Raw genomic sequence first — 27,813 nt, 5'->3', positions numbered from 1 at the left:
AAATAACAACGCAGGTTTTTTTCAGTTTAAAACAGTACTGGGTAAAACCAGGTGTGGTGGCACATGCCTGCAATCCCAGCACTCAAGAGCCTGAAGCAAGAAAAGTGCCATGAGTTTGAGACCAGCTTGGAGTACATAGTGAATTCAAATGCAGCTTGAACTAAGCAAGATCCTGTTTTGAAAAAAGCAAGCACGTGGGGCTGGGAATTTAGCTCCGTGGCATAAGAGCCTGCCTTGCAAGCAGGCAGTTGTGAGTTCAATCCCTGGTACCGATAAAAATGAGAAAGACAAAAAAAAAAAAAAAAAAAGCAAGCACGCAACAATCAAAAACACTAGAAAGGCTTAGATTGTGTTTTTCTCATGAATTTACTTTTTTTTTTATTGATGTAGCATAATAAAAATGCATTTGCTTGTGTTTGCTCTAAGACATTAGGGTAAGTGTTATGGAGACTTCTTTTCTTTGTATAAATCATTTTTGATCTCCTTCTATACTTAAAAACACACCCTGTGTATGACATTGGCAGTACATGGTCTCTGCTTTCAACAAACTTAATGACCAGGGGAAGAGCAGTAGATCGGTGATTGTAACTTCGAATGCTAGAGGCGTGCACAGAAGCTGCTGGCAGCATGAACAAGGGGGCTGCGGTTCAGACTAGGATATCAAGAAAAGTTGTCTGAAAGGGACACATCTTGGACTAAGGACTGCAAGTTGGTGTAAGTTAGATAGATGGAGAGGAAGGGGAAGGTTTTCCAGACTGAATTTGCTGTCTGCACAGAGGCAAAGGTTGGAGAATGTTTTTGAAGAACTTAGAAGGATCGTCCCCATGGCTGCATTCAGCGGTGTGTTTGAGTTATAGGACTGGGATGTTAGTTACAGATAACATTAATAAGACAAGGAGAAAGAAAGCAGTCGGTTGGCAGGCAAGTAGGTCAGGAATGTGGTGTACATCAGATCCTCTTTGTGATGAAGCAGTTGTATGTGTTTAGTGTGTTAGTGAAGAAAGGGTTGTGAGAAGTTAACAGTAAAGGAATCCTTTTAAATTATTTAACTGAGTATTTCTCAAACTTTATAGAACCCTTGCTAGCAGATAGGCTAGGAACTAGCTCACAAAGAGTGCTGTGCACCAAGCCAAAGAGGGTTTGAATTTCATTCTGAAAGTTACGGAGCTCAGTGAAGATTTTAAGCATAGGAGTGATATGCATGGAGTCAGGGTTAAAGAAACTCTGCTGGTGACAGTTTGAAGGATAGGAGGACAGAGTGCTGACTGGATACAAAAAATACCTTCAGCACTTGGCCACTAGCGGTAGCTCAGGTAGAGTGCTTGCCTTGCACGTGGCTTGACCTGGAGCTTGGTCCCCAGCATCACAAGACTAAATTAAGACATTGAAAAACAAGTAAGACAAAGATGTCCTCAGTGTCAGAACTAAAGCGCAGTGCAGGAATGAGAAAGTGAGCAGAGGCTCTACCCAGAGATATCAGAAGCAAAGTTCAGGGATCTTGGTTGAGCCAAGTGGGATCCATGAGTGATTTCAGCCTTCTCCTTTCTATAAGACAGAGGGAGATACTGCTATGCCTCTCTGTTCAGTTCAGGTGTCTTGACGTAGTGAACATAGCTGGTTGGAGTTCTGCGCTTTTGGTTGATGCCATGCTGTGAGTTCAGCTTGGTGGTTAGTTTTGACTCTTTTTTTTTTTTTTAATTTAAAGAAAAGGAAACGAAAAAAGAAAAAAAATACATGGAGATTAAAGAATAAAAGGGTAGAAAAATAATACTAAATTACAGACAAACAAAAGGTAAGAAATTGCCAGTTGATAAGTTACAAATTGTCTTCTTCGAAATGGCTGTTTAGGTTATAGAATTAAAGTATTTAGAATGACATTCAAAAAAGTGACCCTACAAACCATTCTGCTCTATGGCCGAACAAAAGCTCCATAATATGATTATCAGTCCCACCTATTTGTTTTACATCTCTAAGAGGATAAGGTTAACCATATCAAAACAGAACAGAACATTTAAAAAAAAATTAAAAACAATTTAAAGAAATACAGATTTCAAAGCAAGTCCACTGGAGGTCTACCTTATCTAACTGTCTCTAGCTTCTTACAGATAGTTGTCCCTAACTTCACCCACTTTCTATACTTATTGCATATTATATAACTAATCAAATCATTACAGGATGATGGAGTCTTTTTAGGTCCTCAAGTTCCAAATTAGGGAAGACATTTCCAACTACCATCGCATCTCTCATTCTCTTTGTGATAGCTGTCCCCATCTCTGCATATGCTGAAGTTGAGCTGAAGAAACCAGTCCAGAGTCATTTTAATCAGCAAGCAATAGATTGCTAGAATTTATATTATAATGCTACAAAATAAGCCTCGGGTTTTTCAGGTCTCTTCCTCAGAGTATTTGTTCCTATCCTCTCTGTATTATAGGGAAAACCAATTCATAACAAGACAGCGAAACAATTTCCTAGATAAACATGCAATGGATAAGACTTACAAAACTATAATATAAATGATCTTCTGTAGCTACTATGTTTTCTCTTGTTATTTTCAATAGATTTGTCGACAACACTGGCTTATTATAGTTAAATATACTATCACCTATTTTTATAAAAACTTATCTTTGACTGCATTATAGTATTTGAGAGCTGTTACTGATTCATACCAGTATGGATATCCTTTACATCCTGTCATGCTCAGAGTAGTTTCCTCTACTTTTAGGGTTGATTCTAACACGCATACGGATTTCAAATAGGATCAGTCAAGGCCAACCAATAGTCTTATGATTCAGATACAATTAAGATCAGTCATAGTAAGACAATGTAAGTAATACAGGATTTCAGCTTAAGTCAATAGGAAAGTAAGGATGGTTACCATGGTATAACCTGCTATTTTTGGTTCTAGAGGTCTGTGTCCTCAAATCTGATATGAGTGGACAGACCAGAACAAATTTAATTCAATCTAAATATGGCACTAGGACTACTGTGTCTTTTAAATCGTTATACACCATTAGCAATGACCTCTGCTTTTTTTTTTTTTAAATATAGTTTCAGAGCTGTCTCTACCAAAGACTAGCTTACCGTCTCTGCCTCATGTCTGCTACTCCACTTTTCTGCTATAATTTGTCCACCTTATTCCCTCATTCCATGGTCTGCCCCGTACACTGAGGCCTCTCTGCCACTGTAGCTGTAATCCTGATATTTCTTCCTCTCTTTCTCTGTAATGTCCTTCAGCGCTCTCTGTAGGGTTGGATTGGTGGCCACGAACTCCCACAGTTCCTCCTTGTCTTGAAAGTATCTTATTTCTTCATTAATTTTTAGAGAGAGTTTTGATGGATATATGAACTTAGGTTGCATATTTTTTTCCTTCAGGACTTGGAATATTTCTCCCCACTCCCTTCTTGACTTAAGAGTTTGTGTTGATAAGTCTGCCATTATTTTGATAAATTTCCCGTTATAGGTAACCTGCATCTTTTCTCTGGCTGCTTTTAATATTCTGTTTTTTTGGTGGATTTCTGGGATCTCGATTATTATATGCCTAGGCGTAGATCTGTTTTGGTTGTAGGTAGCTGGCGTTCTGTATGCTTCTTTTATCTGGATATCATTTCTTTTTGCTATACATGGGAAATTTTGCTTTAATATCTCTGTGAATATTTTTTGTATTTCATTTTTGGATGTTCCTGCTTCCTCACTCACATTCTTTATTCTTAGGTTATGCATCTTTTTATCATCTTCCAGTTTTAGAATTGCTTCTTTCTGGTTCCTTGTTATTTTTAAGAGGCTTTTTCTTTCACGTTCATAAGCCCTAAATCTCTCTTCAAGTTTCAGAAGGTTGTCTTTAGTTTCTGTCAAGGCATTTTGCCAATATTCAATGGAGTTTTTAATTTCCTGATTTTCTCTTTGGATCTGTTTCATGTATTCTAAGTTATGCTTAAATTCTTCAGATGCTTCTCTTTCTTTTCTGATTTCCTCAGTTCTTCCATCTGTGTTCTCTTGGGCAGGGCTTGTCATTTCTTTAATTAATCTCTTTATATCTTGCCTCACTTGGATCAGGAGTACATCTTTAAATTCCTCTATGAGATCATGTAAATACTTTTTAATTTCGGCTGATGCTGAGTCGAGCAATGGATGGTTACTGTGCTTGTTCTCTTCAGTGTTTAGTTCTCTTGGGTTTAATTTCTCCTGTTGAACAGCTGGAGATTTTTTTTAATTTTTATCTCTTGTCATGTTTCTGGTTTCTTTCAGACTGTCCTGGAGTTCTCTGGCCCTCTCCGAATTGCTTAGGGCCTTTCAGAAGCGTGCCGGCTTGAGTTTTTGCTGTCCTCCCCAATTTGCTGTTATCTGGGGTAGGCTGGGATGCAGGGGCGGTACAGTCTAGTCTCTAGCCTCTGTGTCAGTTAGTTCATAAATTAGGCTGTACTTTCTGGTTGTCACTGAGTTGTGACCATTCTGCATCCGCCCATTGGGCCCCAAGCAGAGGCCTGATCTAGCCCCAACAGCTCCTGCCAGTTCTCCCTGAATCAGAAGCAGCTGGGTAATGGCACAGGATTCTGCCCAGGTCCCAGCCGTTCTCTTCCAAACCTCTCTGTGATAGGAGCTCTAGAAAAGCAGATCTGCCCAAAACCAAGATGGCTCCCACTAAGTTCTCCGTGCGGAGCTGAAGCCAGCAAGCAATCAGACTCTGCCAGGACTCAAGATGTCTTCCACCAGCCCTCCCTACAGGGGGTCCTGGTGATGTCACCAAGCTGCGATTTCTGCCGCCAGGCTAATATGTCTGCACCAGATTCTGTGTTATTGATTTCCCCGTGGTGGCGGGCCAGCTGTTCTCTGGCCAAACCCAGCTGCCGCGGGGTTTTCTATACTCACCAGAGTCCGGTGCAAGTCCCCGCTCCGGGACCGCCACACACCAAGCCGTCCACTTTTCCCCACCTCGCGGCTCAGCGCTGACTGGTCAGATTTCTGTGCACCGTTTAGATTCGAAACGCCAGAGCTCTGTACATCTGCTCTCGTGCAGCGGTGCAGAACTGGCTGCCGCCTGGAGTCTCGATCTGGGTCTCAGTTTCCGCAGTCCCCAAAAGCAACTCAGCTTTTCGTGTTGGGTCCACGAGTCTGTTCATTGATTTAAGGGCGCGGGATTTGCAGCCTCCGGTCTCAGCACGACTTTAAATCCTCCAGCTGTACTGTCTTGGTTGATAAGAATCGCTATGGATTTGTCTGGTCCTCTCCATGCTGTCTTTTTTTTTTTTTTTTTTTTTAGCTTTGAGTTTGAATTCTCTGGAGAGATTCTTCGCTCGATCCCCTAGCACGCCGCCATTTTCTCTCTCTAGTTTTGACTCTTGCTGCGCAGCATTAATTGCTTCAGGTTCTGTGAGCAGGACATGGCGTTACACAGAGACACATGCCTTAATCCATATTTTCATTAGCTAGGAGCTGAATAACCAGGTAAATTTTAACTTGTTACTTTTTAAAGGCTTTAACATGTGTGTTTCAATTCTCATCTGGGAAAGAATTTTTTCAAGATTTTTTCTCTGCTTTGCTTCTGAAAGATTTCACCCATCATTCTGAATACTGTGATGACAATAATGGCTGCCATGTCTCCAAAGACGAAAGAGGATGAATCGAGAGACACATCTAAGGAAATGGAAAGTCTCTGGGATATCAAGTCTATTGATGATTATGATTCTTGGTTTCTTGGTGTTGACATGGCAACCGAAGCAACAGAAAGTTTCAGAGCGATGGATCATCCACTGATAGAGGAAAACTGTGCTGTTGCTGTGGAATCGGTCCAAGTCACTCTAGAATGTGGCCTTGGGCACCGAACTGTGCCTTTACTATTGGCAGAGTCCAAGTTTTCAGGAAATATTAAGAATTGGACTTCCCTGTTGGCTGCTACTGCTGATGTGACACTGCAGGTATGGAGACATGGTGGAGTACCCCAAGGGCAGCTGCCTAAAACACTATGGGGTTAAGACTCAGGTTCTGTTGTTGCCTGTTTGTTTTGTTCTCTTATAGTTTGTTTGTGCATGATTGAATTAGATGATATATATGAATAGATACATATGCTGACATTCAGTTTGTGGCTGTGTAACTGTATATGTGGTAACTGTTTTTAAGAAGTCTTGTGCTAAATGATTTATGACAAGAAATAAAGGGATAAAGGGAAATACATTCTTTTTAGGTACTTTTTTGTGTCTTTAGGCAAGTGGTTTTGAACGGCTATTACTGTATCGTATTACTTGTTTTCCTGCTTGTTCCAGAATTGCATAATTAAGGTTGAAAACTGACCTTTTATAATTCTGTGCCAGGTTCACTATTACAATGAGATTCATGCTGTGTGGGAGCCATTGATCGAGCGAATAGAGGGGAAGAAACAATGGAACTTAAAGCTTGATGTAAGGACACAGTAAAGCATCTCTGTATGGAGTGGCACTGCACGTGTTCATTGATGTTCTTTAATTTGGTTCTTGTCAAGATGTAGTCCAGAACCTGTGGAGCCCTTTTATTGTATGCGTAAGATAGAAAATGTTTTTATGTGTATATTCAGACATTATATATCATTTTAATTTTCATCCTCATGAATGTGTGATGGAGTTTTCGGGAAAGTACGTGAGTGTGATTCTGTAGGAGACTGCAAAGCAGAGATGAGACCACCTGTCTTTTAAGCAGGCACTGAAGAAGTTTATTAATGTCCTTTATCTCACTGTTTGTATTTTAAAAATACTTTTCACTAAAATGTTGTCTTGTATTAACTTAGTTTTGGATAAATATTAAAGTTTTTCTCAGTTTTCATTTCTAATAGAATATGTATTGGTAGATAAACGAAGCTTTCATAAATGAAGCTCTTTGAGATAATGATTTTTTTAAGGGTATAACTAAAAATCTTATGAATCACCACTAATTTATGAACTTTCCTTATTATCTCTTCCTGGTATTTTTCCAAGTGTGTCAGAATCCTGGGTTGCAGAGCCTGGTTTTCTCGAGTACCCAGTGTGTGAGCTGGCATTAGCAGATTGTCCCAGAGCACTTCTCTAGAGCGGCCTCACGGGGCTGTTACACGTGGACGCTGACAAAGAAGATTCTAACTTGTGTCCTGTGTGCTCCAAATGAAGTAGAACTAGTATTTCTGGCCTCCCTCTCTCTGGCATAAGGACAGTAACCAGAAATCGTGGCTTTTGCAACTCTGTTAGAACAAAACCATGAATATTGCAATAGCTGGAATCTGGGGGCTGGTTGAAAGCTTGATATTACTTATTTATAGATGTTACCAATAAAAAGCAGAAGACAAGAAAGTATTATTTCTAGATGATATTCTAATAAGGACAGATTCAGACTTCAGGATCACCTTTTATTACTGATCAACTCATAGTTACTAGCTGGGCAGTACCGGATGATTAGATGGGATCTTGGGTGGGAGGTATGCATGGAACAGGTTCTGTGGCTGACAGAGTTCAAAGCATTTCCCCAGAGTAGACTCTGTGCTGCGCTCACCTCACCTGAGCAGAGGAAACCTCTGAATAGCTTTGAAAATGATGCTTTGGAGGAGCCTTACTATAAAGTGCCAGCTTAGGAAAATTCAACACTATTGACTATCTTAGATTTGTTAGTAACCGGCTGTTTAAATTTTTATGTTATTTATCTTTGTAGGTAAAGAAGAACCCGATCCAGGATAAAAGTTTGATACCAGGAGATGATTTTATTCCTGAGCCCAAAATGGCAATTTATATTTCTTCAGCAGACACAATGAATATAACAATATCCAAAACGTGTCTCAATGTTTTCAGCAATTTAGCAAAAGTATGTGTGGCTCTTATTTGGAATATTTCAAGTAGAATTTAAGAGTGAAATGTACTGTATACATTCTTCTGTGATCAAAATTAGTTTCAGAAATGTGTATGCATGGGAAAGTGTTTGAAAGAAATGTACATTTTGTAACTATCTCATGATGGCATTACATTCCTTTTCAGGGTTTTTCGGAGGGCACTGCTTCTACTTTTGATTACTCTTTAAAAGACAGAGCTCCGTTTACGGTCAGAAATGCTGTAGGTGTTCCCATGAAGGTGCAGCTCAGTCGTAACCTGAGAGTGATGGGCTCCCCAGGGAAGAGCGATGTCTATGGTGTGGATGCCGGTCAGCATCTGGAACTGGAGTATGCCAGCACGGAACCTTCCTCTCAAGGGAAGCTGTCTGTGCTGAGCCGTCAGGAGAGTTCCTTCTTCACGCTGACTTTCGGTATGCTGCATTTTACTTCAGGAGCACCTTAAGAATCACTGTGGGCTTAGTTTTGATAAAATATAGAAAAATATTTTGCTGCATACTTATTTGGGAAAAAACACTTGTAAAAACTTGGATTAAATAGTTGATACTTGTTTCTTGTTTTGGGATGATAGCAGTCCCAAAATAGTGAGAATAATTAAGTACTGTTACAAGAAAGTTGTTGCTGGATAGTTGAGAGAATAAGAAATCTGTCACATTTTGTTTGTTTTCTTTTATTTAAACTGACTTGCTCAAATTATCTAGGGTCAAAAATGTTGTATCAGTAATAGTTTTTCTCTTTTTTAAAACCCTGTATTTTAGAAAAGTATTTCATGGTGATTATTTCCAATCACGAGAAGAATACTCTTGTCTTTGTTTTGGCAGGGTAACTATTCTGATGGAAACATATTAGTAAATAAATATTTAGAATTTTTTTCACTTGTCCTCTGCCTTAGTACCACATGGATACACAGAGGTTGCCAATGTCCCTGTTGCCCGACCTGGATGGCGGTTGTACAATGTGTGGAATCCCCATGCCAATTACTCAGACTCCGTCTTGGTACAGATTGATGCCACCGAAGGGAATAAAGTCATCACCCTCCGCTCTGCGCTGCAGGTGACTTTAAAGTGAAGTGTATACTGTTCAGTTCTCAGTTTAACTCATTTTGGAATATCGCAACACAGCATTACATCAGTAATGATGTCATTTCTATTCCCTAATTTGCTTTTGTAATGTTCTTTATTTTAAATGGTTAATAAAATTTTTAAATTTAAAGCCCATTTTTGTATCTCCTCTGTTTACCATTAATGAAATATTTTTGCGTATTTCTTTAAGAATTGATGAAAATTATAATTACAGTTGATTGTCACATAGGATAACATCATTCTCTTTGTATATCACTTGGGGTTATATTTTTTGAGCGTGTAACAAGGACTGTTAAAATGAGCTATTCTCCTGAAAAAAAATTTTGGCATCTTAGTCTGTATAAATATTTCCTTTTCAGGCCAGAGATTTAGCTCAGTAGCTCAAGTGCTTGCCTGGTAAGCACAAGGTTAAGAGTTTGATCCCTGGTACCAAAAAATAAAAAAATTTTTTTTCCTTTTCTACTGGTAAGCCTTTACCAAACATTTTTCTTTTTCTGTGTATTATTTTAGGTTTTAGTATATGATCAGCAACAGAATATTTCTCCCTAATACAGTGTAAGATAAAAAACGAAACAATACAATGTATATCATACTGTGGTCAAGAAAAGATAGTAATACTGGTTTTCTTATATTCTTTTGCTGTCCTTTTTTATTTAATCATGTGATTTGATCATTTGATTGATAAAAATTATAATGGAGAAAATGTAATTAGAATCTTTAAACAACAATACTATTTGGATGACAGTGATATAGATTAACAGTATTACAATATGTAGATTATGTGAATATCTGAATTTTAGGCTGATAGTTAATAGTCCTAATATGTATGTAGCCTTTAAATATCCTAAAGTTTCAATTGTTAAGGGAAGTATCTTCCAAAATTGTGTTTAAAACATTAGTTATGTAGTGTATGCAGCTAATGATTTTCCTTTTAACTTATGTTTTTAAAGCTAATTATATGTATTTTTGTCCAACAGATTAAAAACCACTTCTCTGTTCCATTTATTATCTATAAACTGGTTAAGAATGTTAAACTTCTGGAGCACATTGGAACAGTCAGCCCCGAAGAGGAGTTCCATGTCCCTTTAGATTCGTATAGGTGGGTACTTCTTTCAAAACATTAAATTTTTGAAAATTCACTGAATGGGGTTTTTACCTTTATGAATTAGAGATAGTGAAGAATATAACTTCATATAATTATTATCTAAAAACATGTAAAACCTATTTTAAAGACATGGTTTATTCTGTAGAAAAATAAATATTGAATTTATCAAATGGACGCAACATTTTTAATGGTTTAGACTTTTCTGATATCTGTATTTACTGGATAGCCTTTATATTTGGAATGAAAATATTTTTCAGTCACCTTTGTTCACATAGGTTTTTGTTTTTTCCCGCAGAGCGTTCCTCTGTGAGTTAGCCATGAGATTTTATGCACATTCTCCACCCTGCCTGAACCATGTTTCCTTACCTGTAAAATAGAGTGACCACTGTTGACTTGAGGTTTGAATGAGGCTGTTGCTCCTGGGTTCTCAGGAGCCTCTTTGCCCACATGGGCTTGCTTTTCTGCAGATCTCAGTTGTTTATCCAGCCGGCTGGGGACTTAGAGCATCAGTACAAGGAGTCGACCACCTACATCCCCTGAAAGGAGGAGCTGCACAGGAGCAGTTCCGTAACAGGCAGGCTGCAGTGTCCGGCGGTGCAGCGCAGCTTCCTGCCGCTAGTTGTGAACACGGTTGCCGAGCCTGACGAGTTGAGCCACATCAGCGCACACGGGGAGGATTGGAACCCGGTGTACATCATTCACCTCTACCCTTCTCTCACACTGCAGAATCTGCTCCCCTATTCCCTAAGATACTTACTGGAGGTGTGTCTCTTGTATTTGGTTTAGATTCCAGCATTGTACAAAGTGAATTCTAGTTTATTTCGTGGTATTTTTAGCTGAAGTCAGTGTTTTATATACCATACTTACAGTGTTTTAAAAGTGTTAATGAAAGCAAGACTGGAACTAGCATCTGCTTTGTGTTAGGCACTGTCCTGTGACTTCACATGTTTAATCCTTCTATGGTGGATATTAATGAACCTCTGTACTGCTGGGGAAACTGAGTCATGCAGGGGTTACATAGGCGGCCAAGTCTCACAGCTAGTCAGTGGAAGAGCTGGGATTTATGCCTGTGTGGTTTGGCTCCTTGTTCTTTACCACTTTCTCTGTTGCATCTGCCATAAATTTAAGAGCCATTATTATTACTTTATTAATTTAAGTAAAATTTTCATTATTTGCAAAGGAGAAAATCTAATGAGAATATTTCACCTTAAAGTTTTACTTATGTATTTATGAGTCAGTAGCTCACTTAGTAGTGCTGGCTGGCCTTGAATTCACTGTGGACTGAGACTCACAGTAATCTTCTTGCCTCAGCCTCCCAAAGTACTGGGTTACATAAAGTTTTTATTCTAAAGTTAATATTACAATTATTTAGTCCAAGGTTTCTACTAAAAATAACAGAATTACTGTCTTGGGAAATAATAAGCAGCATTTTGTAGCAGTGGTATATGGTAAATATTTTAAAGTTTGTACATACTATGTTATATTAAGATGCAGAAACTGGAATATCAGGTCTTGGAGTATAGGTCTGTAGTAAAGAGTTCGCTTTAGCATGTGAGAGACCTTGAGTTCAAGCCCGAGCATGGTGCAAAAAACAAAAAAAACTGGTTACCTATGTTGTTATTTTCTGTTACCTAGTCATGAACTATTTCTGAATTATGCAGTTAATTAAATCAACTGAATAGTGGATAAAGAGAAGAATAGTTTATAAATAAAAAGTATAAAATAATAAGGTGTTAGTAAGGGAGCCTGATTTAGGTATTGTTAGTATGTATTTTAAAAATAATTCACCTTGCTTACATAGCTTGCTAGAGCAGCGGACCGCTGTCACTTTCCTTATTCCCCCTGCAGGGGACTGTCAGGCCTGGTGTGTGACTAGCAGAGGAGCTGAAGACCAGGCGGTCAGGTGGCGTGTTCAGTAATGCCGTGCTAGCGGCCAGCCGCCAGGGTCCCTGAGTAAAGGAATCCAGCCTTGGATTCTTGTTGTGGATGCATTTTTTTTCCTTCTCAAAATTCCTGGCTGCTGGCCTATTAATGGCCAAAGACAGTTCCTGCCTTTGTAAATGTGGTCTGTGTTTTCTTTTTAGTCCTTGGTAATTGTGGCATGCACAGTATATAAACATGGTACTCTGTGGAAGACTTGGCAGGAAACCTGCTTCTTGCAGAGTCTAGCCGCTGTGTAGAATACAGGTTTTGTATTTCAAAGATGTTGCTAAACAGACTTGGTTTGTGCGTGTGTTTAGGGAACAGCAGATACTCATGAGCTGGCAGAAGGCAGTACAGCAGACGTCCTGCATTCCCGAATCAGTGGAGAAGTCATGGAATTAGTTCTGGTCAGATACCTGGGCAGAGACTGGACCGGTCATTTCCGCATATGTGACACGCTTCCCGAGTTCTTTCTCGTGTGTTTTACGTCTAACTCCAAAGAAGCAGTGACAGTTGACCTGTCGGTGCACGTCAGGCGAGTTGGCAACCGCATGGTGCTCTCTGTCTTTAGTCCCTACTGGTTAATCAACAAGACTTCTCGGGTCCTCCAGTACCGCGCAGAAGACACTCACGTGAAGCACCCAGCTGACTTCAGGGACATCATTTTATTCTCTTTCAAGAAGAAGAACATTTTTAGTAAAAACAAGGTGTGTTTTTGTTGATAAAGTGAGTTAAAATACATGGCTTTCTAACCTGGAAACTTGGAAATTTGAAACTCAACCAATGCAATTGATATGAACTGAGTCTAAGGAGACTTTAAGGAAGGCAGAATCGATTGGGGCCCTTGGGAACTAACAACATCAGGATCTCCAGGCAGAATAATTCTTTCTCTAGCGCCTGTAGGATTCCTTCTGTTCTTAAAGTCATGTCAGATAAGACAAGCTTTATTTTGTATAACTGGCCAGTATTGATACAGCATTTCTAAAGAGGCTGGTATTAGCTGACCCTTTTGCCCATGAAGCATGAGCCAGGCCTTTGAGAAGCCTGGCGCTCGAGCCTGGTCTTTTGTGTCCTGGTCCTTTCTTTCTTCTTCAGACTCACTTGGCTTTCCTCAATTGTGTGCACTCGACCCCATGCTGCCCATAGACTTCTGCATATGCTGTCCTCTGCCCAGATGACTACTCTGCTCTTTACTTGTTTCCTTCCTCTTTCCTCTCCCCTACTGTTTATGCTTGAGCATTCTGTTCAGGCCTGGTATGGATGAAGATTTTCTGTTCCTTTAAAATGAGAGATACTCCATTATTATTCTCTCTCTCTCTCTTTTCTTATTTAAAGAGAAAAAAAAGGAAATAAAATTTAAAAAACAGCAGGAAAAGGGTACAAATAATACAGAATTTCAAGGAAAAAAATACAGTAAGATATCACTAGTTAATAGGTTACATATTGTCATCTTTGAAATAGTTGTCCAAATTATAAAATTAAAGCATGTAAAGTGAACATTCATACAATGAGATTGCAGACAGTGCCGTTCAATCATCCAACAAAAGTTCACTAATACGGATTTCCGTTCTACACACTCAAACATACATGCAGTTATATCCCTTAGACCACCTTCCTGTCCTCTCTTTTTAATAACAATTATACTTTTTGGGTTTTTTTTTCTCCCACAATTCTTATTATTTTTTTGGAGAGAATAAAACCTAACGTGGCTAAACAAAACAGAGTCGGTTAGAACAAAAGGATGGGCATAGTACATGTTGTAAAAATAGTTTTACAAGATGTTGCCATTAAGAGAACCTGGGCAATGACACATGATCTCTTACACTAATTTTTTTCTTTTGAGATAGGGTCTTACTATGTAGTCCAGGCTGGCCTCCAACTCTTAGTGATCTTTCTGCCTCGAGGCCTCTTGAGTGCCAGGATTACAGATGTGTGCCATACGAGGCCCCAGCAGCAGTCATACAAAATTGTTTACTCTCAAGAATACAATCGAGCCAGTTTCAGGTTTTCTGTGCTCTGTATACACTGGCATTTTTTCAGTTCCCTACCCCAATCTGTATCTGCTAGCACAATGCTCTTCCCATGCGAACTGTGCTTCCCCTCCTTTTTTAACTCCTAGTTACCCTTCGGGTCTGAGTGAAACCTCACTTTCTCTAACGCCTAAGTCAAATATTCATCATGCCGCGTCCACATTTGTGCGAGTATCTGATCTGTGTGTTTTCCCTACACTAAGTAGGGGAGCGCCACCCAGAACGGACAGTTTCTGCCTCGCAGTTTAAGTGTTTCTGTTTCGTTTCGTGTTTTTGGGACAGGGTTTCCCTGTGCGTTCAGGCTGTCCTCGAACTCGCAGCGATCTTCCTGTCTCAGCCTCCCGACTGCTGGCATTACAGGCGTGCGCCACCACGCCCAGCCTCGCAGTATTTTAATCGGAAGGATCACAGGTTGAATCCACATCCATTCCTGCGCCCTGCTTCCCCCAGGCACGTCGCAGGCGGTCGCGCGTAGTAAGACGTCACTTCCTCCCGGAAGACGCTCCGGGAGACCCGCTCGAGATTCCTGTCACTTCTCAGAGCTTGCCCACCGGGAACATGGCCCTGCCGCCCTTCTTCTCCCCGGCCCGCCCCGGCCCGCCCTGCCCCGCTGCCCCCTCAGCCGCCGCCTCCTGCTCCTTTCGGCTGCCCGCCACCGCCACTACCCTCCCCGGCTTTCCTGCCGCCCCTTCCCCAGCGGCCCGGCCATTATCCGGGGACCTCCGCCCCCTTCCTTCAGCCTTCGCTGGGTCTGCAACCCCGGGTCCCCGCGGAAGGCTCCCGCCGCGGCGGTGGCGGTGGCAGTGGTGGCGGTTTCTACTCGGTGCCGCCCCCGCCGCTGCCTCCGCCGCCACCCCAGTACCGGCCCTTCCTGGGGACCGACGCCGGCGAGAGGCCGCGGCCGCCGCCTCCAGGCCCGGGGCCGCCCTGGAGCCCGCGCTGGGCAGAGGTGCTGCCGCCTGCTGATGAGCTCGGGGACGCGGCTGACTTGTTCCAAGCATACAGCTCAGAAATGGCTAACGTTGGCTTTGGTTCCACATCTGGGGCTTAAAACTCGTCACACGGTTGAGGATTATTTGTAAAACCCTCTTAGAGTTTTTCTTTGGGGTCCGACCACCCTCCGTCCAAGATGTCATGTGCTTCTCTTTTCCCTTGTCTCTGCCCCCCCCCCCGGATGGGCGGTGTCCTTGGAGGGTCTCCCATGGACCAGGTCCTGGTGTCAGAGGACTTGGGTTTGGGGAGGAAGGGTGGTGGGCAGTGCCACTCCTGAGTCTGCAGTGAGCCAGGCACTGGCCACTGGCCTGCCCTACAGGGATTTATGCTGTGGCCTGTGATGCTCTGAGCTCTGCAGCACAGCAGCCCCTCCTCGGTGAGAGTCCTCCTGCATCCACCTCCGCTGGCCCCAGAGCAGCACCCAGGGGCCCTCCAGTTGGCACGGGGGTCCAGTTGTGACTCAGTCGCAGCTTCCTGTCTAGTAGCCTGCCCTGCCCAACCTGTCTGTCTGTGTTGCAGAGGACACCTACAGCTCCGAGGAGACGGTGGACCACCAGCCCATCCACCTGAGGGTCATGGACACTGCAGACCCGGTAACCTCCCCACTGCCCCTTGGAGGGCAGGGAGTTTGGGTCCCTTTAAAAGTGCAACTTGCTGTGTGGTCTGAAATGAGACACTGACTTCCCTGAGCCCAAATCTTCCATCTGCCAAATGAGGAGGATGTAAGGGTGCTGGGGAGTTACCCGTGGCAGGTCTTGGGCCCTGTGCAGTCAGACAGGTGCATGCCTGTTAACACAGATGCTTCTGTGAGAGCCCCTTGGCCATCTGCCCCTCGTCCTCCCTCTTGGCTTCTCAGAAGCCAAGAGGGCAGCGTGAACTTGACCCCAAACCAGCAGTGCCCAGAGACAACAGGTCCCTGGAGGGGCTGTGCCATGTCCTTGGCATTGTGCCCAAGCAGCCAAGGTCTCCAAGTCTCTGGCTGGCTGGCTGGCTGGCTGGGGCAGGGCAGGGGGTGGGTCATGAGACAATGTCTCCTTTCACACCAAGCCAAGTCCGTGGTCAAGTGTGCCTTTGGAAAGGGCTCGGGTGGGGAACAATACAGAGACCGGGCCTGGACAAGTGGGGGTGACTGCTCAGGTGAAGGTTTTTATCCCATGGCCTGTGACCTGGAGGGCTTCTCCCCTCACTGCAGGACATCCCCAGAACTGCGAGCGCTACCTGAACTGGGCCCATGCCTTCCTGGTGGTGTACAGCGTAGACAGCCGCCAGAGCTTTGAGGGCAGCAGCAGCTACCTGGAGCTGCTCGCCTTGCACGCCAAGGAGACGCAGCGCTGCTACCCGGCCCTGCTGCTGGGCAACAAACTGGACATGGCCCAGTACAGGTGAGCGCAGTGGTGCCCATGGGTTAGGGAGCTGCCTGGAGGACGTTGCACCTAGGTAAAGGCATTGAGAGCAGAAAGGGCCTTGGGCTTCCCAGCAGCCAGAGACCAGCAGGGCAGGGCTGGACCCTGAATATCAGAACAGCAGCCACTCCTTCCATCCTCGTGGGTTTCTGGTTTCTCCTGGCCTCGCCCTTTCTTGCCCAAGCCACTGTGACCTCCGTCCCATCTCAGCAGCTGAACAGTTGATTCCATGCCCGTTCCATTCCAAGGCTAGGCTTCCAGAGGCCGTTGGGTCAGGGGGGTCACTCTGGTCCAGCCAGCTCTGTCTCCACCCCAGTGCAGCCCCCCAGGCTGTGCCGAGGGCAGCTCTTAGATGCTGGACCTGAGCCAGAGGTCAGGACCAGGCCACAAGGTGGATGACCACAGAGTCTGCAGCCGTGTGTTGCTTGGCCGGCATGGTGTTCGACAAGACAGGAACTGGAATGTTTTGGGGTAGGGCCCACTCCTCCCTGTGACCACAGCCTGGCTGACCACAGCCTCGCTGTTCCCCGAGGTTTCCCTCCAACTTCTCCTGGCCCCGAGGCAGCTGAGACTGTGATGCCACATTCGATGGATGAGTAATCCTCCTGGACTCTCCCTGGAAGCCATGTCCTGTCCCCCTGCCGTCCCTTTCAGGCCCCTTGCCCCTGCTTTCCCAGGCTCTGAAGCTCCAGTGACTGGTGTTAGCAGAAGAGGGGACCTTTGGTCTAGGACAGGCTGGGTGGGCAGTGGGAGAAGGGAGTCGTGGTTTCCCAAAGCAGGCCACAGTCAGGGCCCAGGAGAATGACATCTTGAAGCAAGGAAAGAGTGTGTGGCATTAAAGCGACTGCAGGGTCTGAGGAATCCCAGGGCCTGTGAGAGGGCGTTGGAATACCAGGCTTCAAATAGGCCTGTTTTCAGCAGGGAGACATAACCAACAGGTCCCTGTTCACTGCCAAAGGGGTGGTCTCAGAATGGTTTGGGAGCAACTGACCGAGAATATAAGGCTGGAGTGAGGCAGTGTCATTGGGTCCCCAGGGATGAGTCAGGACACTTCCCCCTCTCTCTTGGGTCTTGTCCCAGTCTTCCCGACTCAGGACTCGCACTGGATGTTTTAGCTGCCCTGAAGTCAGCGTCCTTCCCCACACCTGCCCCATGAGTGTCTTGCAAGCTACAAGGTGGGAATGGTGTTAGAGCAGCGATGCCCGCGCCCTGAGAAGCTCACCAGGCCACAGCAGAGCAGGATAAAGGACAGAGTTCAGGGTGAAGCTCGTGACAAAGGCAGAGTTCCCGCGCTCGGTGGCTTCCTCGGGCAGCAGCGGCAGGTGCAAACTGCCCGGGCACAGCCCTGGGGTGTGTCTCTGCGGCAGGGGGTTAGATGCTCTGCCCCTGCCTCTTGGATCCCGGTCACCTCCTCCCTCTGTTGCTCCCGTCACTGGGGAGCAGGGCCTGCACCCATCAAGGCCCACCCTGGGGTCTTCTGTCATCTCCTGGGCTGGGCCATTGTCCCTGGGAATGGTGGGTGGGGCAGCCCAGCAGCTTTGGCTTTGGCCTCCAGACTTCTTCCCTCTCAAGAGCCCATGTGCTCTTTCCCCTACTTCCATTCCATGGCATTCGGGCCAGAAGCTTCCAGAACCTTCCCAACCTCAGATGTTCCTTCCGATCATCATAAGAAGTGGGCCAGGACCAGGCAGGAAGAGATGTTGCCCCTTCTCTTTGTGTCCCCAGCTCATGTGAAATGTCATCACCCCTGCTCTCCCTGGCTGTCCCCTGGGCAGGAAGACAGCTGTCCCTTTGAGTCCCAAAAGCTCTGCCTGCTGCAGGCTTCCTGAGTCACCTGTGTGGTCCCTTCAGCTGCCTTTCACAGGCCAGGACCACCACAGGGGCTCATTCCTGCCTGAGGGGCCAGTGCTGTGATGGAGCAAGGAGGCTGGGATGGGGTACCTCAGTCACAAGCAGGTCTATCCGGGGTTCCGCCTCCTTCCTCAGTGTGTCAACTACAACATATTGAGCCCTGACCTGAAACAGGTACTGCGCTAAGCACTCAGTGCCACTCGTGTTTCTTAGTTCTGACAACTCCGAGAGGCTGATGTCACAATCCCATGATGCTGGTGTGAAAATGAGCTGGAGAAAGGTGAGGAGCTGCGGCCCCTCTGACTGGCCACCTTGCCTGCCCCTCCCTCCCATTTGGTCACAGCCCTGGCCAGCAGGTTCGGCTGCCTCTTCTTCGAGGTCTCCGCCTGCCTGGACTTCGAGCATGTGCAGCACGTGTTCCATGAGGCGGTGCGGGAAGCGCGGCGGGAGCTGGAGCGGAGCCCCCCGCCCCGGCCCCTCTTCATCGCTGAGGACAGGGCCCCCGTGCACCAGGTGCCGCTCACGGCCCGGCATGGGCTGGCCAGCTGCACTTTCAACACGCTGTCCACCGTCAGCCTGAAGGAGATGCTCGCCGTGGCTCAGGCCAAGCTGGTCACAGTGAAGTCATCGCGTGCCCAGAGCAAGCGCAAGGCGCCCACCCTCACCCTCCTAAAGGGCTTCAAGATCTTCTGAGGCCCATGCCCCTCCTCGGCAGCCCCGGCAGCAGGACAGCGGCTGGCTTGTGATGCCGGCCTTTCTCACCGATGGACTGCTGGCCCCGCCCACTGATGGACAGCTGAACCTGCCTCTGGCACCAAGCAGAGTCCCCACATTGAGCCTAAGGCACTGGGTGGGCTGCTGCTGCTTGGTCTCTATGGTGTCCTTTGCACCTAGGACCCTGGAGGGAAACGGCCATTGCCACAGCCCAGAGACCTGCCATAGCAGGAAGAAACTGTGTCCATTCTGCTGCCGTAACTCTAGCCAGGCTAGCTGTGTCCCATGGTAGATGGACAGTTCCCAGAGGCCCCAGGAGGGGCGGCCTAGGGGTCATGGCGCCACCTGGTGGGAGGCAGAGGCAGCGCAACTGCTTAGAAGTAGGAGCCTGACCCTGCTATCCTCTTCTGACCTCACAGGATACGCGGGTAGTGACCCCAGTTTATTCAAGGAAGATCTGCTTAAGATAATTCTGCGGGGCCGCTGCACAGGCAGGGGCTCCGGGTCGGGTATTCCCAGCGCTTCCCCTTTCAGGGAGGGGAGAAGAGAACCTCCAGTGGGCTTTCATCAGGATTCAGGGTCTTCTTCCCCACTTTGCTAAGGACTGTGTGCACACCCTCAGGACCAGGTCCTCAAGTCTAATGACCAAGGCTGCAGAACACAGTGTCCTCTCTGGTTTCAGGAGAGCCCACAGAAGGCAGGGTCGCATGCCACCTGGCAGCCACCAATGCCGGCTCAGACAGGAACGGTGTAAAGCTTGTAACAGGGTTTGGCCGGACATGTGACCTTCAGCAACAGATCTGAGCTTTCAAAGCCCAGTTTTTTTTTCTTCTAGCACTGGGGATTGAACCCCGGGCCTTCACACTGAGCTATATCCTCAGCTATTTTATTTTATTTTGGGAAACTAAGTTGTCTAGGCTGGGCTGAAAACCTGGGATGCTCCTGCCTCATCCTCCCAGAGAACTGAAATTACAGGTGTGTGCCACTGCGCCCAAGCCAAAGTCCACTTTGGTGAGACAGAACCTGAAGTATGTCGGGCTAATAGAGCAAAGTTTTGCATAGATTCTATGGTGTCTCCCTTAACAGCTTATGCCACAACATCATGGCTCAGATGGAGCCGCAGGTTCCTCCCTGCGGTTCCCACTGTTAGCCAGAGGAAGCTTCAGAGGCAGTTGTCTTCCAGCTCTGTTTACCATGAGCAGGTACAGGAGGAGCCTCTGGCTTCCTGAAGGGCTGGGAAGGGGATTCTGACTCCAGAATCCTGCTTCCTTCCATGTCAGTGCCCCATTCCAGGAACTTGGACTCAAAATCCCCCTAACCCAGCCTTCAACCCATTCTATGGAGGGAGAAGCTGAGGCCAGAGGGAGGCTGTGAACCATTCCAGGCCACCCGCGGAGGGTCCCTGCCAGGCTTCCCGAGCCCTAGGCTGCTAGGGGTTTTGCACTTTTCTTCAAGCCACTTGTGTGTTTGTGTATATGTGCGTGTGTATCACAGCCACTTGAACAGTCTGTGCACTTCCCACTGCCCACTACCAGAAGCATTTTTAATAAAAGATTTTTTTTAACTATCAGGAGCACTGTTTGACTGCAGTTCATTGTATCTGCTGATAAAAGCAGGCTGCTGGGGGAGGAAGCCCCGACGTCTGGCTGTGGGGAGCCCCGTCTCCGGCAGTGTGGTGTGGGCCGCGCCTGCTCTAGCTCTCGGTTTCTTGCTCCTTTAATTCAGTCCACAGCGGGACCAGGGCTGGCTTTTCTGTGAGCAGTATCTCTCCTAGGTTGTTCAGGCTGTTGTTGTTGCCACTGGTTCTGGCCTCCTTTAGATGAAGGAGCGCAGGTGTTTCTTTTTCTTGTGGCTGCAGCTTTTGGTTTCTGGGAGGATGGAGGAGGAAATGTGGTGTAAAACGCCCAAAGCAGCCATCAGGCCTGACGATGTAGGCCTGTCAATCCTGCACACTGGGAGGTTGAGGCAGGAGGATTACAAGTTCAAGGCCAGCCCCGGGCAGCTTAGCAAGACCTCATCTCAGAATAAGAACTAAAATAAAACTGATGTAGCTCACAGCAAAGACTGTAGGTTAAATGCTTAGTATTCTCTGTCTCATGTCCAGCTGGAAGGCCTGTGTTCCTTGTCCCGACCATACTGGGCCTGGCCTAGGGGCGGTCATCCTATGATGGACACCGACTCTGTCTCTGCACTCACAGCTCTGCTGCAGCCTCCCCTCACTGGCCACGTGTGTGGGTGCCCGCCCTCCAGCCATCCATCCTCTCGGTTGTTTTTACTCATGATGCTCTGGCTTTCCTGGAAGGTGCAGGGCTGCCTGAGGAGTGAGGCAAAGCTGCCCTCTGCTTTTCTTTTTTCATTCCCCGTAGTGGTGGTGGAACTCTGGCCCTTCCCACTGAGCTATGCCCAACCATTTTTATTTTTTGAGACATGTCTCTCTAAGTTGCTCAGACTGGGCTCAAATTTGTGGTCCTCTCGCCTCAGTCTCTCAGAATGCTGGGATTACAGGCAAAGGCCATCACTTGAGAGTCAGAGCCAGCTTTTTTTTTTTTTTTTTTTGTACTGGGAATCAAACTCACAACCCTGCGCTTGCCAGGCAGGCACTTGTGCCACTGAGCTAAATCCGCAGCCCAGAGGCAGCTTCTCAATGGCTGCACTCCTCCGGATCGTACCTGCAAGAGCTGGGAGGTGGTCGTCAGGGACAGCTGCTGTTTTTAAAAGAGCTTTGGGTTCTCAAAGGAGCTGGAAGGCTCCATTTGCTGTCCCAAAGGCCATTGCCCTCCCTAGATGTCCCTCCAGGCAGGTAGGGCCACTCCCCTCCAGAGACCCCCAGAACAGCCCCTCACCTGTTGGCCTGGACATTCCTGACCAGGAGGAACAAGCTGAAGGCGACCACCACGGCTGTCAGCGCAAGGATGGAGTAATTCCAAGCAGCCGCTGAAGAGGGACACACGGGGCAGGCTGTTGAGGACAGGACTGGCACCCCTCTAGCCCCCCAAGAATCAGCCAAGACTGGGTTCAGATCCAGCCCACGGCAGGGGCTGTACCCTGCCGTGCAGAGGAGCTCTGAGCTCTGGCTCTGGGGACTTTTGAGAAGGGAGATGCGGTCTGCTTTGGGGGAGGCAGCGTTGTAGCTGGATAACAGGGTGAGAGGGCGAGGGGCCGAGATGACTTTTGCAGTCTTCAGTTTGATCCTGTGCAGCGCAAGGAAGAGGAAGGAGGGAGGGCGGGGAAGCAGGGGTGACAGACGGGATCCAGGAGCTGTGAGCAGCTAAATTAAGAAAAAGAGGCTGATTGGACTGTAGGGTCCCCACGAGGCAGGCTGCAGCCTCTGGGCTTTGCAGTGGCTCCTCCCTTTGCTGGGAATGTTCTCCCCACATCTGCAAGACTGAGTCTTTATTAGAAGGTCCCCTTCTCAGTGGGCCCTCCCATGACTTCTCCTGCTGCACTCTGACTGGTTTCTTCTCTGTGTGATCTTACAGCATGTCATCTCTGCTCTGTGGATGTTCATCATTTACTTTATTTTCTGTCCCACCAGAACAGCACCCCTCAAGGAGATGATGTCTGTATTTTTCCCACTGTTGTAACCGTCAAGTGCTGGAACAACACACAGTAGGAGCTTGCTCAGTGCAGATGACTGGGTGACCCGGTGAGTGGCCACTGCCCAAACCAGGGGGTGGGGTGAGGTAGGGGGTACAGTACAGCTCAGGCCCGAGGTGTGGCAAATGTGCCATTTGACTGGGGTCTGGAGACCCCACCTGGGTTTCAGCCAAATCCTGCTTTGTGCTGAGTGCCCCCCCACCGGATGCCACCCCACCTCTGCCACCTGTCCCTCACCACTCACCATCTTCTACACGGAAAAACCAAATCATTTCCTCCAGCAGCCCCTGGGGTACTGTGGGGCCAGCTGGGGTTCCCGTGGCCTCCTCGCTTGCATCCATGGCCCTGGTCCTTAGCTGCTTCACTAGCTTCCTAGGTGCCGAGTCCTGAGCAGATGAGTCCTGAAGACCCTGGAAACAAAGCAGAGAGCATCACTGGACACTGCAGCCCAGTCTGATCTCCCCTCTGGGCCCAAAGCCAGCTTGCCAAGGTCTCCACACCAAAACATGCTGAACACAGGCGCAGGCAGGAACCTACAGGTGGCAGTGACTGAAATCCCTATGAAAACCCAGCATGGCACGTGTGAGAAGGGGTTTTGAGCTGGGAGTGAAGAGGATGGAGCCAGTGATGGGCCATGAGACTCTTAGAGAGGACATTCTACGACCCCAACCTCTTGGGGCTAGCCAATCGAGGTAGCCAATCGAGGGCTCTTACTCGAGCACGTGACAAGGCTGGGCCTATCACAGGCTCCGGTTTGGTGATTTGCACACCTGAGACCCAGACTGGAAAGAGAAGGAGGAGCCAAAGGAAGCAGTTGTGCCTGGGCCGGAGGTGCTGCACAGATGAGCAGAGTTGGTTTCTGTTGTTTGGAAGGGAAGGACCCTATCCCATGCTCTTTGGCTAAATTTCTTAATTTGAACCTGTTTGCATTGGTGCAAAATAAAGTAGGTTGCATTGTGTTGACCAGACCTCAGACAGTCTCAAAAAGGCCTCAAAATTTGTGCTACCTTTCTATTACTACTTAACTAAAAATTCCTCACATGGGCCAGGGATTTAGCTCAGTGGCTTAAGTGCCTGCCTGGCAGGTGCGAAGGTGTGAGGTTGCTAGTTCAATCCCTGGTACAAAAAAAAAAGATTACAAATTCCTCGTATCCATATATAAAGAAATGGTAGCTGGCTCATGCTTGTAATCCCAGCACTTGGGAGGCAGAGGCAGGAGGAGCACCACAAGTCCCTTGAAGAATAAAAGACAAAATAAAGATAGAGACAGAAATCAATGAGGTGCAGGGGGAAAGTAGAGAAGATGAACAAACCCAGAAGCTAGGGTTTGCTTTGGTTTTGCCACACTGGAGGTTGGACCCAAGGTCTTCTTCGCTCTGAGCCCTGGCCCCAGCTCTTTTTATTTTGAGACAGGATCTCAAAAAGTTGCTAAATTGTCAGTTGTCTCCATATCAATGACAGTTGCTGCAATCCCAATCAAAATGGATTTTTTTGAGACCCTTGATGCATGTATTCTAAGTATCAGCCTTGTTAGGTAAGACACTAGCTACACAAATGCAGTTTCGGAACACAGGACGTACTTTTGATACAAGACTCCTAGAGAGAAGGACCAGAGTTGAAATTCGAACCCTTGTACATGTGGGAACTTGATACACAATAAAGGCAGCTCTGATATTCGTAGGGATAGAAGGAATTATGTAATAGACAGGGGAGAGGAGACTGGCTCACAATAAATGGACCAACACGAGCATGGGCGAATCTCTAACAGTCTCCTTGAGGAAAATGTTAGAGGAAAATGTAAAGTTAAGAGAAGGGCGCAGAACGTCCTGAGCAAAACCATGCACGTTCAAGTCATTCGATGGGTAAGCATATGAAGGAACGCTCCGACTCGTTGATGACCTGAAGAATGAAAAGGGAAACCAGAAGGAACTGGCACTTGGCAGGCTCCACCAAATTATCTCTCCAAGAGCCCCATGTCTCACTGGATGTCTCAAGTAAAACTGTCTCTTTCCTTGTTGACATAGAGGCCACCTATGGTATTCTTCCTGAGTTTTCAGGGCAGTGTTTCTGCTCTGCAGGCTCTCTTATGGGAATTGACAGCCAGCTTACATGATCTCCCCAGACAGGACCTACTTCCTGCAGATTCCAAAACTTTTCCATTACACACAACTTCTCAGTATCCCAAACTATCCTATACCTCTTTTTGATAATCTGCTCCAAAAACTCAGTTTCTCTTATACTCTCTGCCCATGGGGGTCAGACTCCCAAGCCAACTGTCATGTGCTGCTGACTCAGCCTCTCCCCTTCCCTCCTCCACTGTCAACCCTACAGTCTGAGACATCTCCAATCCTATTCATGCCAACACATTACTTGTAATTCACCTCAAACACCCCTCACTTTCCCCATATCCAATAGCCCCTAAACATCAACAGGGGCTCAAACCTATAATGTGCTGCTTATTATCTAATGGGTCTCCAAAAGTCACTCACTCACCCTTCAACTCCACTATTGTCCCTATCCTCACATCCAGTGGCTTCTATCACCAGTCCAAGATCCTGGAGATACTAAAAATGCAATTGATAGTGTCAGTTCATCTGGTGGTGCCAAATGCTTATGCTATACTCTCATTTTTCTTTGTGTACCTTTCACTTTTCTGTATTATACCTTAATGATACATTTTTAACTATTTCCTGACACCTCAATTGCCAAGATTTCTTTGCCTTTCCATGGACAAATCCAGACACTGCAATCTACACAACTTATTTAGAGTCCTACCTCAAGGCTTCACGGACACTCCACACTTCAGCTGAGCCCCTGCTGCTGATCTTGTGGCTCTCAACCTTTTTTTTTGTGGCTCTCAATCTTAAACCTGACTTTCTTCTCCAATATACAGATGAGCTTCTCCTCTATCCTCTAACTACATAACATCCAGCTACCTTTCTCAACTATCTCTCAAGTCTCAAACATAGGGTGTTCCCTACTAAAGCCCAAATAGCTTCACCAAAGATTAAATACCTGGGTCTCACTCTCATCCCCACCTATAACCTCAGACCACAGAGCCCATCTCCATGATCTCCAGGTGCTAACTTCAAAACAAGTTTTATCTTTTCTAGATTTAAAAACTTCTTTTATCTCTGGATTCCTTACTTTGCTACACTAGCCCAACCTCTTTATAAAGCATCCACAGGTTCTTTATCAGAAGCCTCACATCCACTACTCCTATTTCTCATTTTCTAAATTAAAAGAGGCTGTTTCAAAGGCCCCAGCTCTCATTCTCCTTAGGCCAACCCAAGATTTCTACCACTGAAGATCATAATGCTGTAGGAGTTTTAGTACACACGCACACACACACACACACACACACACACACACACACCCTTCTTTCCAAGCAGTAGCCTATCTCTCAAAACAGACAACATGATACAAAGCTGACCTCCCTGCCTTTGTCCACTTGCTTCAGCAGCCTCACTAAGACAAGGGGCCAAACAGTTCACTTTAAAACAGTCAGTTATTGTCCACCTACCCCATTGCTCCAGTGACCTTATTTTACACAAGATACTTCCTGCCTTAATGACATCTCACCTACAAGTTGACTTAATTCTTATACAGGATCCTACAATCACCATCTCTGTTAATATCTCCCTGAACCAAGCCACCTTACTTCCCACCTCTGATGAGACCCCTTACACAATTATAGTGAGGTCCTGCAGATGACTCCTACTCCCTTCCCTCACATTAACAGTATTCATCTCCCTACAGCTTCTGATACACAGTTCATAGATGACAATACAGCCAACACAAACCCTCAAAAGAGGACAAAATATTCTATAATCAAAGGCTTCAAGTCATAGAGGCAAGCTCACTGCCACTCAAAACATCTTCCCAGAAAAGAAAACTAATTGCCCTCACATGGGACCTCACACTAATGACAAAATCATAAATATCTATACTGACTCCAAATATACATTCAACATACTTTACTCTCATACTATGTAACAAATATGAGATCTAAGTAATCACAAGGGACCCCTAATCACTAATACACCTCTCATTCTTAATTTGTTAGAGACAACACAACTTCCAAAACAAGTAACAATCATTCACTATAAGGGACACCAAACATCATCAGGTCTATCTGTCAGGATAGTACCTGTGTGAACACACAGGCTAAATTAACTACACAACAACCATATGTCTCTCATCTTTCCCCCCTTATCCCAAACACATTGACTTCACTTCAATATTCATCTACACAGTGACAGTTAATTCACAAACCCACAAGTTCTTCCTCCCAGATCAATGTTTTAGACCTCATCACTAACATACATAACTGCTTTCATCTAGACAGTCAAGCCCTATATAAACTACTAAGTCTACTCACTACTCATTCCTCTCTAAAAATATTCATCAGGTCACTCACAGCTGTTTTGTGCCAAAACCTCTCCTCAGAGACATTTATCTGCTTCTTTCCCAACCATCAACTTTGTGAACACACTCCAAATAAAGATTTTACACATGTGCCTCATCATTAGACCTACACACCTCCACCTCACCCGTTCATAGCCCAGTGTTCTGTTACTCTCTTTACTCCCTTGGCATTTTTTACTGCTGGTCCTCATACTGCTGCTGTCATACTTCAGTCTCTCCCTACAACACCAACACTTTTATTGTTCACTAAAATTTTAGATTCAAACACCTTACACTGCCTAAAACAAAGCCTTCAGTCTTACTTCCTCTTCCACTACTCCTATTCATTCTCCTTCTAGGACACACGGCCTTACTGACAGTCTACTGCACAGTTTTCAACCTCACTATTCCTTTCTCCCACATAAATCCCAGCCTAAAATCTCAAGTTCAAATAAAAATTCTCCAATATTACAACACACAACAAATAACCCCAGCTCAAACCCAGCATCTCCCTACCTTTTCCATAATGCCCACATCTTCACCCCAACATCTCCAAATCTGAAAACAAAACCTGTATGATGATTAACTACCTGGCCATCCCCAGGCTATCACAAACCCATTTGCCAGCATACTAGGAAGACCTGGTGAGCATGCGCAGAACCTACAGAGACATGCACTTGCAGAGAATGTTAGGTTCCTTGCTCGGGAGCCGTGCACGTGCAGAAGCGGTTAGGCTTCTCGCTCGGGAGCCGTGCACGTGCAAAAGCGGTTAGGCTTCTCGCTCGTGAGCCGTGCACGTGCAGAAGCGGTTAGGCTTCTCGCTCGGGAGCCGTGCACGTGCAGAAGCGGTTAGGCTTCTCGCTCGTGAGCCGTGCACGTGCAGAAGCGGTTA

General features: G+C 46.1%; 3 protein-coding genes across 5 annotated transcripts in view; 2 read left to right on the top strand and 1 right to left on the bottom strand.

The window, feature by feature from the left end:
• Nucleotides 1-15,040, top strand: part of LOC106027237 (intermembrane lipid transfer protein VPS13C-like) — a 130,462-nt gene extending 115,422 nt beyond the window's left edge. The window contains 9 exon segments of the mRNA XM_063243363.1: nt 5,547-5,912; nt 6,306-6,392; nt 7,645-7,794; nt 7,965-8,229; nt 8,709-8,869; nt 9,876-9,997; nt 10,471-10,765; nt 12,244-12,633; nt 14,407-15,040. Coding sequence (XP_063099433.1) covers nt 5,547-5,912; nt 6,306-6,392; nt 7,645-7,794; nt 7,965-8,229; nt 8,709-8,869; nt 9,876-9,997; nt 10,471-10,765; nt 12,244-12,633; nt 14,407-14,922 — 2,352 coding nt within the window. The 3' untranslated portion in view covers nt 14,923-15,040.
• Nucleotides 15,041-15,298: 258 nt separating this feature from the next.
• On the top strand, nt 15,299-20,487 carry LOC134474763 (uncharacterized; the record flags this gene model as incomplete). The annotated part of the gene is made up of 3 exons (XM_063243362.1): nt 15,299-15,542; nt 16,142-16,331; nt 18,417-20,487. Coding segments are annotated over 3 exons (801 nt in total), but the record flags the coding sequence as incomplete, so codon positions are not given.
• Slc51b (SLC51 subunit beta) lies at nt 20,428-27,750 on the bottom strand. 3 transcript variants are annotated; one of them, XM_063243361.1, is made up of 4 exons: nt 27,587-27,750; nt 22,759-22,924; nt 21,761-21,851; nt 20,428-20,785 (listed from the first exon to the last, which is right to left on the bottom strand). In XM_063243361.1, exons 2-4 carry the CDS (start codon nt 22,853-22,855, stop codon nt 20,611-20,613), a joined length of 363 nt encoding a protein of 120 aa, XP_063099431.1. In that variant the 5' UTR covers nt 22,856-22,924; nt 27,587-27,750; the 3' UTR covers nt 20,428-20,610. The 3 variants fall into 3 exon arrangements, with proteins under 3 accessions (XP_063099431.1, XP_063099430.1, XP_063099429.1); XM_063243360.1 differs by having other exon boundaries at nt 27,512-27,648; XM_063243359.1 differs by lacking the exon at nt 27,587-27,750 and adding an exon at nt 27,438-27,565.
• Nucleotides 27,751-27,813: the final 63 nt, after the last annotated feature.

This window comes from Cavia porcellus, unplaced genomic scaffold, assembly GCF_034190915.1.
Source record: "Cavia porcellus strain 051 isolate PalLab524CR breed Dunkin Hartley unplaced genomic scaffold, mCavPor4.1 scaffold_38, whole genome shotgun sequence".
Lineage (NCBI taxonomy): Eukaryota > Metazoa > Chordata > Mammalia > Rodentia > Caviidae > Cavia > Cavia porcellus.
This window is presented reverse-complemented; position numbering and strand designations above follow the sequence as displayed.

Bases quoted from the DNA above. Each gene is read 5' to 3' on its own strand.
- Slc51b (XM_063243359.1), bottom strand. The intron at 21,852-22,758 runs GTGAGTGGTGAG...GTCCCTCTTCAG, and splicing joins GTTTTTCCGTGTAGAAGATG to CGGCTGCTTGGAATTACTCC. The intron at 20,786-21,760 runs GTGAGGGGCTGT...CCATCCTCCCAG, and splicing joins AGGAATGTCCAGGCCAACAG to AAACCAAAAGCTGCAGCCAC.